This window comes from Tasmannia lanceolata, unplaced genomic scaffold, assembly GCF_043159265.1.
Source record: "Tasmannia lanceolata isolate RefF3 unplaced genomic scaffold, GAP_Taslan_0.1 ptg000019l, whole genome shotgun sequence".
NCBI classification, from domain to species: Eukaryota; Viridiplantae; Streptophyta; class Magnoliopsida; order Canellales; family Winteraceae; genus Tasmannia; species Tasmannia lanceolata.
The window spans coordinates 16,835,898-16,850,058 of record NW_027518696.1 but is presented as its reverse complement, the minus strand read 5'-3'; the positions used below and the strand labels follow the sequence as shown (position 1 = coordinate 16,850,058).

The following is a 14,161-nucleotide window of genomic DNA, read 5'->3' as shown; positions in this document are numbered from 1 at the left end:
CCATGATTGTAGACGTCACTTGTATCATCTAACGGCCATGGATGATTTAAAACTATAACTTTTTCCTGAAACTTGCTAAATTGACTTGCCTGAGGGACCAAATAATACGATTACACCTGATTCCCCAGCAGAAATAAGTTTCAATGTGATGGTTGAGCAATTGAATCCAAGTACAATTCGATTAACAGGAATCAGTTCATCCATTGTTGTTAATGTTCTGATTGATAGTGGGTCTACCCACAACTTTGTTAAATAAATGATAGCTACCTCTCTCAAATGGGTTGTCGTCTCTATTACACCTTTTAAAGTCCTGATTGGCAATGGCAAATCCTTACTTTGCACAAAAAAAAATGTCAAAATGTTAAACTTTCAGTACGGACACTGGTTTTGTCCTTGGATTTATTCATTTTGTCAATAAAAGGGGCAGATATTGTTCTCGATATTCAATGGTTAGCTGAATTGGGACCCATTTTGACTTATTACAAACTATCCACAATGGAATTCACTTCGCAAGGGAAACCTGTGAAACTCATAGGCGAAACAGAGCTGAATCCTAGTCCCCTTAAACCGGCTTAGTTGAAGTGTTTAACAAGATCCCATTCAATACCTTCCTATTTCGTGTGTTGTGCAGGACTCGATTCTCTAATAAGTCAGCAAATTGGACCCGCCAGAACAGCTCCTTTGTCACTGCCTTATCTGTTACCGATTTTGGGCATAACATGTTCTTTCACTCGGAAAGGAGGCTTTACCTTGGCAAGGGAAACCTGTGAAACTCATAGGCGAAACAGAGCTGAATCCTAGTCCCCTTAAACCGGCTTAGTTGAAGTGTTTAACAAGATCCCATTCAGTACCTTCCTATTTCGTGTGTTGTGCAGGACTCGATTATCTAATAAGTCAACAAATTGGACCCGCCAGATCAGCTCCTTTGTCACTGCCTTATCTGTTACCGATTTTGGGCATAACAAGTTCTTTCACTCGGAATGGAGGCTTTACCTTAAAAAACATTTGAAGTCTCACATTCGGTTGCTAGACTGTTATTTGGAAATGAAAATTCTAAACTTATGTTTTGGAAAGATCCATTGCTGATTAATTTAGCTTGATCTGCTTTTCATGTTTTGAAAACTACAAAAGCAAGGCATTTTAGAAGTTGGGTGTGTAGCAAATTTAATCTAAAGCTTATGACGAGTTTTGATATGTAACCCAATTGAGTTTGGGGGTGTATTTTTTCGGCAGACTGAAGTCTAGGAAGGCTACTTATAGTTTAACGAAAAATTGCAGGCAAATTGCTATTGGGTTGCACACCCGAAGTACCCCAATCAATCAAAATCAAATCTTGGAAGATCGGATTTTTTCTACCTAATCAAATTAACCATAGTTGCCCACTCTAACCTACCGGTGAGATCTCATACTCTAACAATTAGGGTCATCCTACCAGGAAGAGTTTTGAGGCATGACCTATCTATGATGGGACAAAAAAATGGATCGTTTAGATCATCGAAATAGGAGGGCCTCATTATAACTTCTCCGCTTCCATTTCTATGGAAATACACATGCGGGCACTGTATAGTTTCTGTTAAAAAACTACCAGTATTTATATAGAGAAATGTTATCAGCACAACCATATTTTGATATTTTCACAAACCTAGCTGTCTTTTCTTGTTTAATTGGCTCATGAGAGCATTTTGGGAAATGTAAAAGACGAGATGGTTTGTGAAAATATCAAAATATGGTTGTGCTGATATCATTTCCCTTTACATATATATACCATAAATAGAAGGAAAAGACCTTGAGGAAGTCTCCGGAGGATGATGGTCTCGGACACTTGGACTGCCACTTCATGTAGTCTTATATTATGAGTCGGGACAGCTTCATCCTCGGAGTCTTGCTGGCACTCCTCTACATATAATGAGAAAATTTGGGATTCCTTGCGCATATCCAAGACCATATAAATGGAAAGTTTCCTTTAACTATTAAATACATTATAAATGCGATTTTTGAAATCGAAATGGCTATGTGCATGACACTCTTTCTTGCTTGTAAATATCAAAATTAGGGTTTCAAATATATAAAACTAAAGTAAGGGAGTTTTTATCATTAAAAGTAGAATCTTGAAAGAATGGGTGAAAAAGAATGGTTGTCCAGAGACACCCTCACAGATGTGGCTTTCTTATAACCCCTAAAATCAGCCCATTCCATGAATGGAATTAAAAATGGTTTCTCGGTGAGATGAATATATCAGGCTATCAGCCATTTATTGAGACAAATGGTGCTTCGAGAAGAGTGTGATTCCGGGTTCACCCATTATTGTGGAATTACTTTGTTGATTCGTCCAAAAAGAAACGGATTTTTGCACAAGGTTTTTTTAATCGAACTAGGTTGGACCTTAATTCAGTCTCAATGCCCTATTCAGTCTTCCTAGTTTCTTCTGTCTTTAAACTTCTCTAATCTATGCCTTATATAGGTTTTTGGGAGGTTTATGATTTTCTTATTATCCGATGTGGGACTAACTTTGGAAAGGAAAGTAAGCTCTGTCGGTGGTACAAAAATCAAACATGTTTTGATGAAGAAGAAATATTGCTTTTTAAGCTCAACCTTCCTAAAAAAGTAAAAGGCCGATTCATGAGCATTGAACTCCAACACGAGCACCACATCAAAATAATACCATAATACCCTTAACGAGTATATAGAAAAAATGTAATTAAGAAACTTTTGAAAATTCATTTAAAAAATTGTAAACAATTTTGACAAGAATTGGTTGCCCAGAAGATTTTGTAAGCCTCCTAATAAGAAAATGGTTGCATTTTATGGATTTACTCTGATAATCACTTTGGTAAACAATTTTTCTTAAATGCAGATTGAAACCATTGCTAATTAATTAGTTTTAATCAATTTGTTTCATTGATTTCAGCTATTAATTTGCTTATATGCATTATTATTGCATCTAATTTTTCACGCATGGAAAATGTTTAATTTTGTAGGGATGAACCCAAATTCAGGGTTCGAACGCCCGAACGCCAGTGCTCGAATGACCGAAGGGATTTTCGGACGCCCAAACATGGGGGGTCATCCACCTGAACCAAAGGGACCTCAGAAACCCTAGAGTTCCAATTTTTGCAAACTTTCCCACAATCGGCTCTAGGGCGCCCGAAGGTATTCTGAACGAGGTTCGGACGCTCGAATATCGGAGTCAGGTGGCCGAACCGATAGGTATTTGTCAATTTTGTTTTGAATTTCAGAATGTGGATTTTTGTTTTTGGGCCGCTTGTTTAAACTTCTTAGTGATAAAAATGATTTGCTTTGATAGGTGAATAACATTCTAATCCGGAAAGCATACAATTTATATTTGAGGTACGTAATAACGTACTAATTTAGTGTATTGATTTATCCATGTACTTTGGATCTTCAATTCCTTTAAGAATATGTTTGATCTTCCTTACGAACCTTGTGAAATTCTGTTCTGAGATTATACCCGGTTTAGCATGCCTCTTCCCTGTGACCTCATTCGTTGTGAACTATATGATATAATCTTTGTGCCTACAAATATTGTCATTGTCTTATATGACCCTATTGATTATAATCGAAATGTGAGTCCTCGCTTGTGAACCATGTGTAGAATCTTTGACTTGGAACAGTCTATGATTCAAATGATCTTTGAATTTAGAAATTGGATATCTGTGTTGAGCCTTTGACATCCATGTGAACCTATGAATTGCGAACAGTTCTTGAGTCTTAGATTTATGAACTTAGAACAGCCCTCCCAATGGGGTCCCAAAATGTGTTGGCCATGTGAACATAAGAACTTAGATCCCGCCAATGGGAGATATATGTTGGCCTTGTCGACATGTATGTAAATGTTAACCATGAACTAGGTCAGATATCGTGGACAGTCGGCAAAATAACATGTCATTAGAACTGCGATATACAACGTGGTGTATTATATGATTATTATTATGTGACTAAGACGATGATCGGAAGTGCTGTAAGAACTTCAAATTTGACCCTTTGTATGTTCATAATTTGAACTTTTGACCTAAAAGAATTCCGGCATATGCCCTCGTGATCCCCATTTGCTTAGATATAGACTTCAGACTTTGTTCTTTATTTGACCGTTCAGATATATGGAAACTTTAGCACTTGGACCTGTTTCGCATTGTTATCGATTATCATTCTTTGAGTGCATGCTTAACCTAGCTACTCTTGGTCAACATATCATTGCCCTCAACGATGTGAACGTGATTTCTGCAGGCAACGTGAGCAGTGGCAAAGGCATGAGATGCGAGTATGTACTATGTGCCAATTGAAAAGAAGGATGACACATGGCACGATTTTATTGGCGGGCTCTCCCATCAGTCCCTACTCTGGCACCACAAAGAAAAGAATATTTTATTAGTAAATTAATTTGCAGAGATGGCTCATTCTCATTGGCGGGCTCTGGCTACTCTTGGTCACCATATCATTGCCCTCAACAATGTGAACGTAATTTCTGCAAGCAACGTGGGCAGCTGCAACTTGCAAAGGCATGAAATGCGTGCATGTACTATGTGCCATTCAACCCAACAACACCCTTTCTCCCTCTCGACACCTTTAGTGGGGCCGAGTAATTGCTAAGGCATGAAATGCGCGCATGTACCCATTTTCAACTTTTATGGGTCCCATCTCGATAATAGATCCTAATGAACTTAGGCGAGTTGTCTATTTAGATGTTGTCAGCTATGATCTTGTCTACACGTTTTTAATTTGGGACTTGCTAAGCTCCATCCCAAAAGGCTTTTCGCGGCTGCCACCTTGTGAATGGAAACAAAAGTTGTTGTCTCCATTCACGAGGTGGCTGGTCTGAATTGGGATAGACTAGCCGGGAAAAGCCTTTTGCGATGGAAGCTAGCAATTCCCTTTTAATTTTTGAGCTTTTGAATGAGTTGTTGTTGTACTTGCCTTTTCCCTCGCGTTCACAAGTCCGTGGGCTATTTTCCCTCGTACCATTTAACATGTCTTTCCTTTTGTCAAATCAGTACCCATTTTCTATATAAAGGGGCTAACTCTAGCACAGCCATTCCATGTTGGTTGTAGACTTGTAGTAGTAGTAGTAGTAGTAGTGGCTACAAAATATGGCGATTTCAGATCTTTCTGATAACATAACTGTTCTCATTTCAAAAGGGTGTTCATGGTCGTGGCAGTGGGTGATGAACAATTCTAAAGATGAATTCCCTAGGAAAGTTCTTATGGTTTCCTTTGCAGTGATGATAATTGTTTGGTACAAAGTTTTATTCAAGAAATGGAACAATGGAGGCCGAGAATTACCACCAGGGCCGCGAGGCTTGCCCTTGGTTGGGAGCCTTCCATTTCTCGACTCAGAGCTCCATCGTTACTATGCAAAATTAGCTCAAACATATGGTCCGATCATGAGTCTCCGACTCGGACGAAAGCTTTGCGTCGTAGTTAGTTCATCATCATTGGCAAAGGAGGTGCTCAAAGACCATGACACCATCTTTGCCAATCGTGACGTGCCGGTTGCAGCCCTAGCTGCAACCTACGGTGGCCAGGATATGGTGTGGTCTCCTTATGACTCACAGTGGCGCATGCTCCGCAAGGTATGTTTTGGAAATATTCCAATTTTTTTAATGGGTGATTTTATAAAATAGGTCCTCAGGGTCGAGAAATTTTAAAAGACCACATCAACTTTGGTTATATTATGCAAAAGACCACCTACCATTAGGGGTGTCATTGGACCCAGACGGTCCGATGGACCATTAGAATTAGAACTTTAACGGACAGGACGTAGACATGTTACCAAGATCCATCGACACATTTTGGAACCTTATTATAGGATCTGAAATTATTACCGATCATATCTAGATAACTAACAAAAGCCCTTGGGACAGTCCTGAATTATTATACTATAGAATCCGAAGGGGACCTAGAGTGGAACCGAACAAATATCCTATTAATACATAGACAATCTTTCCCTTGTTTTTTGGCTTTCTTTTCCATAAAATAGCAAAACTAGACACCCCCCCCCCCCCCCCCCACACACACACACACAGTGACACATGCTCCGCAAGGTATGTTTTGGAAATATTCCAATTTTTTGAATGGGTGATTTTATAAAATAGGTCCTCAGGGTCGAGAAATTTTTAAAACACCACATTGAGTTTGGTTATATTATGCAAAAGACCACCTACCATTAGTGGTGTCATTGGACCCAGACGATCCGATTGACCATCAGAATCAGAACTTTAACGGACAGGACGTAGACATGTTACCAAGATCATGGACACATTTCAGGACCCTATTATAGGATCTGAAATTATTACCGATCAGATCTAGATAACTAACAAAAGCCCATGGGACAGGCCTGAATTATTATACTATAGAAACCGAATTGGGGACCTAGAGTGGAACCGAACAAATATCCTATTAACACATAGGCAATCTTTCCCTTGTTTTTTGGCTTTCTTTTCCATAAAATAGCAAAACTAGCCACCCCCCACCACACACACACACAGTGGCACATGCTCCGCAAGGTATGTTTTGGAAATATTCCAAGTTTTTTAATGGGTGATTTTATAAGATAGTTCGTCAGGGTCGAGAAACTTTTAAAAGACCACATCGACTTTGGTTATATTATGCAAAAGACCACCTACCATTAGGGGACATGTTACCAAGATCCATGGACACATTTCAGGACCCTATTATAGAATATGAAATTATTACCGATCTGATCTAGATAACTAACAAAAGCCCATGGGACAGTCCTGAATTATTATACTATAGAAACCGAATTGGGGACCTAGAGTGGAACCAAACAAATATCAGGGTCGAGAAATTTTTAAAAGACCACGTCGACTTTGGTTATATAATGCAAAAGACCACCTACCATTAGGGGTGTCATTGGACCGAGACTGTCTGATGGACCATCAGAATCAAAACGTAGACATGTTACCAAGATCTATGGACACATTTCGGGACCCTATTATAGGATCTGAAATTATTACCGATCAGATCTAGATAACCAACAAAAGCCCATGGGACAGTCCTGAATTATTATACTATAGAAACTGAATTGGGGACCTAGAGTGGAACCGAACAAATATCCTATTAACACATAGGCAATCTTTCCCTTGTTTTTTGGCTTTCTTTTCCATAAAATAGCAAAACTAGCCGCCCCCCCCCCCCCCCCCCCCCACCCACCCACACACACACAGTGGCACATGCTCTGCAAGGTATGTTTTGGAAATATTCCAATTTTTTGAATGGGTGATTTTATAAAATAGGTCCTCGGGGTCGAGAAATTTTTAAAAGACCACATTGACTTTGGTTATATTATGCAAAAGACCACGTCCCATTAGGGGTGTCATTGGACCCAGACAGTCCGATGGACCATCAGAATCAGAACTTTAACGGACATGACGTAGACATGTTACCAAGATCCATGGACACATTTCAGGACCCTATTATAGGATCTGAAATTATTACCGATCACATCTAGATAACTAACAGAAGCCCATGGGACAGTCCTGGATTATTATACTATAGAAACCGAATTGGGGACCTAGAGTTGAACCGAACAAATATCCTATTAACACATAGGCAATCTTTCCCTTGTTTTTTGGCAGCAAAACTAGCGCCCCCCCCCCCCCCCCCCCCCCCCCACACACACACACACACACACACACACACACGCACGCGCTCGCACACACACACACACACAAATGCCATGTCCCTTGTGGGGATTTATTAGTTTCCACTCTAGGTCTCCTTACAAAAATAGCTTGTAATTTTTTTTATAACTTTAAGTGTTACTTTAAGGGTATTTTAGTAAAAATAAGTTGTATGCATTTTTTAAACGATTCCTATGTTTAGTATTTTTTTTCATTCATCTCTCTCAAGTCTCGAGTCACCCTCCTTTCCTTCTCTAACCATTGACCCTAAGTCCCTAGCCCACAGTATCCCTATCGCTGCGGCTCACAGTCGCAGTAAGTGACACTCGTGCTTTCCCTCTTCTAAGAATTTTAACTGTTTAAAATGCAAGTAGGACCTACTAGGATACTCTGATGGACGGTCTGATTTGAAATGGATCGTGATCGAGACACAACAAGTAGGGTCCGAAGAACACTCTGAATCCGATCCGACCGACAAGAGATTTGAATGGATTCTGACAAGGGCATAGGTGGATCCAATCCAAAGTGGATGTTGGATCCGTTGACACCTCTACCTATGGTCAAATTTCGAGGAGAAAAATCAGGGTACAGGAGTAACCTAAAGATGTGGAGAAAACCAAAATACCATTTTAACCTTAAACCCATATTAAGTAAATCAACCATGGTAAAAAGTAATTTTTTTTTCAGTTCTTAATCATTTGCTTAGTCCAGTCTATTACCAATAATTTTGTTTTCTTTTTTTCCTAATTTATGTAGGCCAGTTGCAGATATTGGCACCACCATGTTTTGATAACAGGCTGAACTCACATTCTCTTTTATTATTTAACCAGATCTCAAAAGCTATTATAATTAGGGGTGTAAATGGATATTCGGAAATTCGATTACCGTCCGCATCCGAATCCGTTTAAAGCGAATATTATCCGAATCTGTTTCAAGCGGATATTATCCGAATCCGTTTATGAGATATCCGGCTCTTAGCGGATGTGAATCTGGTAAATGGTATATCCGATCCGTTTAACATCCGAATCCGAGAAGTAAATCCTTTTTATTTATTATTAATAGTATCATTAATATTTATTTTTAGTAATGACACACTATCTTTTGTTTCTATAAGAAAAGTGAATATTCTTTTTAGAAAAAATAAAATAAAAACAAAAATAGCCCAAACCCATTCCATCAAAATAACCCAAACCCATTCCATCATATACAAAAAAAACGGAAAAACCCAAAGACCACTACCAACACTATCATCCATCCCCATCGCCTCCTTCTCTCGCTCTCTCTCTGCCTTTGTTTTAAAAGGAAGAAGATGATCTCATATATTTTAGGGTTTGAGAGTTAATTTTGTGAAGAGAATGTAGAGGTCTAGTTTTAGGATTTGGACAATTCATTCGAGTAAGTAGGAGAAAAAAGATAAAGCGCTGCAATAAAATGTTCGAATTTACCGGATAAACGGATACGGATAATATCCGAATTCGAACAATATCCGACGGATACGAATTCGGTAATAGATATTAAATATCCGTCGAATCCGAATCCGATTCCGAATTCGGATAGTGTATACTGTAATCGAATTCGGATATAACCATATCCGCTCCGAATTCGATCCGTTTACACTCCTAATTATAATTCCCAAAAATCTCTCACCATCCAATTGGTGAGTTCGCCCGTTTTCAAAACTGGTAGTGCTAATATCAGTAACTTTTATTTATTTTACTCTAAACATACTCAATGGAAAAAAAATATTTACAAATATAAAGTATTAAACATTATAAAAATTTGAAATTTTGCGAGGGTTTTTAAAAATCTGCTGCTTTATCTGCATATTAAAAATATTTAAAAATATAAACATTATAAAAAGTTGAATAAGTTCTTTTCAAATCCATCGGCTAAAATAATTTTAGAGACAGAATTTAGAAATCCGTCACTAATTGTCTTTTAATGGTGATGGGTCTAATTTTTGTTTCTAAAAAGCTTTTTTAACGCTGGATCCATGGAGACGGTTTATAAATCCGTCGCTGAAGGGGTTTTTCTTGCACTGAAGATGAGTCTGGATCGTTCCCAATACATCGTAGTGCCAGGGTACCAGGAGGCTTTATTTATTTTACTCTAAACATACTCAATGATATGGACTAATACTAGTCGGGAAAACACTTCCAAAATGGGATTTCGTTTGAAAAATAAAGATGGAAGTGAAAAAATAATCCTCTTAAAACTAACCTACCTCAATTTTTTTTTAGGTATGGTTTATTTATCTTAAGTTTAAGGGATTAGCTTGCTTGCTAGCTATAAAGCTAATCGAGAGAGAGCACTGCGCAAAGGAAGAATGCGACAGCAGTGCAATGATGCTTCAAACTTAACTTTGCTACCCAATTTCACCAACCATTTAGCGGATGGCTTATGCGTGTAAGAACAGCCACACAGGTTCACTTTTTGGCAGGTTTGGTCTTATTTATTCATCTGAGGTGCATTTCTCACATGCAAAAGCCAGCAGCGAAATGGGTTTCTCAAAATTGGCTACCAAATACCTTTAAATGAAAGGGTATTTTCATTTGAAAGGTTGCTTTCATGTCTTTTTATCTTCTATAAAGAAGGCTTGGGAGCTCATGTTGAATAAGACTTTCTCCTCTTTTACTCTCCTCTGTTTCTCTCTCTCTTTTTTCAAGGGCATAGTGGTTGCTTTCACCTTGGGTGCAACCCTGGTTCTCAGTGTAGGCATTGTATACTTGGGATTTATTTCTTGGTAGCCACCTGCATAAGTGGGGAAATTAATGTCTTTCAGAGAAAGCTTTGGTTTGCCTTGCCTACTTCTCTTTTTCTTCTATTCTCTTTCTTTGCCCAAAACAATTTGTTCATCCACCTTACCAATTTGTACCATCATATTCTCCATTTCCTGTCATGGTTGGGTTGCCGTTTACTATTTACATAACAGTCCTTTGAACATCAAAAGCAACTACATAGGAGGTCATCATTTGACTCTTTGACACTCCAATTAGACTTTAAGAACTCTAGGAAACACAAAAGACACTTTATATTTTACACACACGATAACTAACCATGCAAATATTAATTTTGATTTACTATTTCCATCACTTTCCTCCAAATGCAAACCTTTTCTTACAGTTTGACTTTCCACTCAAATTAAGAGAAAAATGAAGTAAAGAAATAAGAATCTATTTTCCTGTTCTACTTCTACATTCTGTATAACTAAACTGACCAAGAAAACTTTTAAAAATACCATAATCAAACTTGAGAAGGACATCTTTTAAAATCCCTTTTCTGAATTATTTTCAAAGCTACCCTTGCATGTTTGAAAGTCTTCAACAATCTTCAAGAAATAACATTATAATGCGTCTCTTAGCAGTGATTCAATATTAACTGATTGATTGATTGGTGTGTACATTATTTCCAATTAGGTATGTGTAAGAGAAATGCTAAACAGCACCAACCTCAACTCTTTTACTGCTCAGCTCCAGCAGGAAGTTCACAAGATGCTGCACGACATGTATGCCAGGGCTGGAACCCCAATTAACATCCGAGAGAAGACATTTGAAGTAATTTTCAGTGCAATTACAAGTATGTTGTGGGGAGGCACGCACAAAATCGAGAAGAGCACTGCTGAGTTTCGGCAAGTGGTAGAGGAAATTGTTCTACTGTTGAGCAAACCCAACATTTCGGATCTTTTTCCCATTCTAGCCCGATTCGATATACAAGGAGTGGTACGTAAAATGAGAAAGCTCTCGTTGTGGCTTGATCAGATCCTTGACACCATCATAGATCAAACATTAGATATGGATAGAAGTGAAGAGGGTGGAAGGAAGCAAGAAAGTAGGAACTTCCTACAAGTGGTTTTGCAGCGTAAAGAAGATGGAGACCCTATATCCATCACTCAAATCAAGGGCTTGCTCACGGTAATTCTCTCTTTAAAACTGTTTGGTTGCACAATTTTTAGGATTTACTCGCAGTTTTTGACTTATTTTGGGGTGCCACATCATCTATAAGCATGCTTAGATTCAACTACTAGGAGACTATTTCCCTTGTCTCTCCTTTGTCCGTCCATGTGGGGTGACTTTCGTCTCCTAGAAAACTACTTGAAAATTTGTGATTTTTTTGCTAATAGATCTCAGGATTTATCGCTTTTCTTTCTTCTCCATATATTGGTAATGACACTCCAACTGCCCCTCATTTTTGGGTAAGAATACTCCGAGCTAGGAAACGACTTCAGTTGACAACAAAACACTACTTACCACTACTAGGATACTACTTCATTGATATTACACCTTTTGACTGCTACCGTTCAATTCACCTATTGATTATGCAGTTTTGTGATCATAAAAGCTAGGTGAGGGAGCTTGGGAGATCCACAACCGAAGGGCCTGTGTGGGGTTCCACTGAAAAACAAATGCAACACCAAAATAAAAGACTTTTATATATCTCAAAACACTTGCAATGATCGACTTGGTGTTTTTCCCCTTTTTCCTTAGAATCTCTACACTTCTTCTCACTTGGTCCTTTACCCTTTGAAGCTTAACCTTGAATCTTTAAGCTTACAATCTCTACACTAATTCATACTTATAGATCGAAGACGCACCTAAAATAGCTAAATACATTAAATACTTTGTTGTAGTCCCCATGAGTTCTTTAGGTATATTCTTAACCACTTTATAGGAACTCCCAATTGACTCTTTGATAATCTAGCCTCAACATTAGGAACTCAAGAAAACATATAATAAATTTTAATTTTTCCACAAAATAACTTTCATAGAACTGCAAAGACATTTCACAAAACCATAAACATTGATTTTGATTTATAATTTCCAACATGGAGCCATCTCATATCTCTAATAGTGAGAGTTGTTTTGATCACAGATTTGATATCCTTTGAGTTTTAACTTTTATCAGGATTTTGTGTCGGCGGGAAATGACACAACTGCAACCGCACTGGAGTGGGCAGTGGCCGAGTTGATTGACCACCCAGAGGCAATGAGGAGAGCCCAAGAGGAATTAGACCAAGTGTTGGGAATGAGCACTAGGGTAGAAGAGACCCATTTGTCTAAATTGCACTATTTGAGCGCAGTGGTAAAGGAAGTCATGAGATTACACCCAGGGGCTTCAATCTTGCTATCCCATTGTCCAAGCCAATCGTGTGTCGTGGGCGGGTATATGGTCCCCAAGGGTGCTCAAGTCTTGGTGAATCTATGGGCCATACAGACAGACCCAGAGGCCTGGGACAACCCCCTCGAGTTCAACCCAGAGAGGTTCTTGATGGCTACTAACAAATGTGATTACAGTGGCAATGATCTCCGTTATCTTCCGTTTGGGTCAGGGAGGAGGATATGTGCAGGATTGGCTTTGGCTGAGAGGTTGCTAATGTATACATTGGCATCACTCTTGCATTCGTTCGACTGGCGACTGCCGGATGGGACAAAGATGGATCTCTCTGATAAATTTGGTATGATTCTAAAGATGGAAACACCACTAGTTGCGATCCCCACGCCAAGATTATCCAACTTAAAGCTTTATACTTAGCATACTCAAAAAATTATGATCTATATTGCATTTGAGTGTAGTGTGTTCTCTCTCTTTCTAGCACACTACAAAAGTAATTATCTATAGTGCTCTCTCTAGCATATTAGAGATTATGATCTATAATGTATTGGAAGTAGTGTGTGAGAGATTTTATGTAACTGAAAATTTCCCAAAATAAAGGACTATGTCCCTTCCATAAGGGTTGGTTAGTAGAGTAAATCTATGAACAAACAATCTGAAAAAGTAAAGGACAAAGGGTTGTGCCAATTATAGTCTCAGGTGGCAACCCAAGAGGGGGGATGAATTGGGATTTTAATAACTTTTGTTCTACTTAAAATAATTTAACAATTAAAAATTGGAACAAGATCAAATTAAAATGATGAGGACAAAAATCAAGGCAAAATAGAAATAAAGAACGAGTTAAGAAGAAGTCCATCCATATTTTTGTAGTGCTTTGGCCCAATCCCGACCTACCGTCCACTCTCATGAGATATCCCCTCTCGTGGGTTCACTATCCTAGTCTTCTTATGGGTGAAGACCGAACCGTTACAAGCTTCCAAGCTTTACCAAGGGTTGATCCGTTGCCCTCCACCATCAAAAGCACTATCCTCGAGCTTAGCCTTCCAGGGTTGATATGGTGCGCTTACTGCCAATTACAAAGAAGAAAGAATTAAAAAGAACCCTTCTCTAAAGGGTGATTACATAGTTAAAACTCATTACAAATTCTCTCAAGATTAACAAAGAATTTCCTATCCTAATCCCTCAATTGAGTAGGGGTGCAGGTCTGGTCAGGTTGGGTAGGGTTGGGGCCAACCCGAACCCGACCTGAGGAACTGTTCACTCAACCTGAAAACCCGACCCGAGGTTCAACCCGACCCAAGCCGAGTTTTTAGCTAACTAAAATTAAAAAAACTAATAAAAATGCCGATTGAGTTTTTAGCTAACTCAATACGAGCCCAAGCCCGAACCCATGC

At 38.7% G+C, this 14,161-nt stretch overlaps 1 protein-coding gene across 1 annotated transcript; it reads left to right on the top strand.

Moving 5' to 3' along the window:
- The first annotated feature begins 5,090 nt into the window (after positions 1-5,090).
- On the top strand, positions 5,091-13,406 carry LOC143853305 (cytochrome P450 monooxygenase 76AD131-like). Its single transcript, XM_077363022.1, has 3 exons — positions 5,091-5,588; positions 11,075-11,569; positions 12,561-13,406. The coding sequence occupies exons 1-3, from the start codon at positions 5,106-5,108 to the stop codon at positions 13,185-13,187; spliced, it is 1,605 nt and encodes a 534-aa protein (XP_077219137.1). The 5' UTR covers positions 5,091-5,105; the 3' UTR covers positions 13,188-13,406.
- The last annotated feature ends 755 nt before the right edge of the window (positions 13,407-14,161 follow it).

What these genes read in the sequence shown, in the direction of transcription:
- LOC143853305 (XM_077363022.1), top strand. Translation starts at nt 5,106, where the DNA reads ATGGCGATTTCAGATCTTTCTGATAACATAACTGTTCTCATTTCAAAA. An exon ending in AGTGGCGCATGCTCCGCAAG is followed by an intron (nt 5,589 to 11,074) that starts GTATGTTTTGGA and finishes ATTTCCAATTAG; the next exon opens with GTATGTGTAAGAGAAATGCT. An exon ending in AAATCAAGGGCTTGCTCACG is followed by an intron (nt 11,570 to 12,560) that starts GTAATTCTCTCT and finishes AACTTTTATCAG; the next exon opens with GATTTTGTGTCGGCGGGAAA.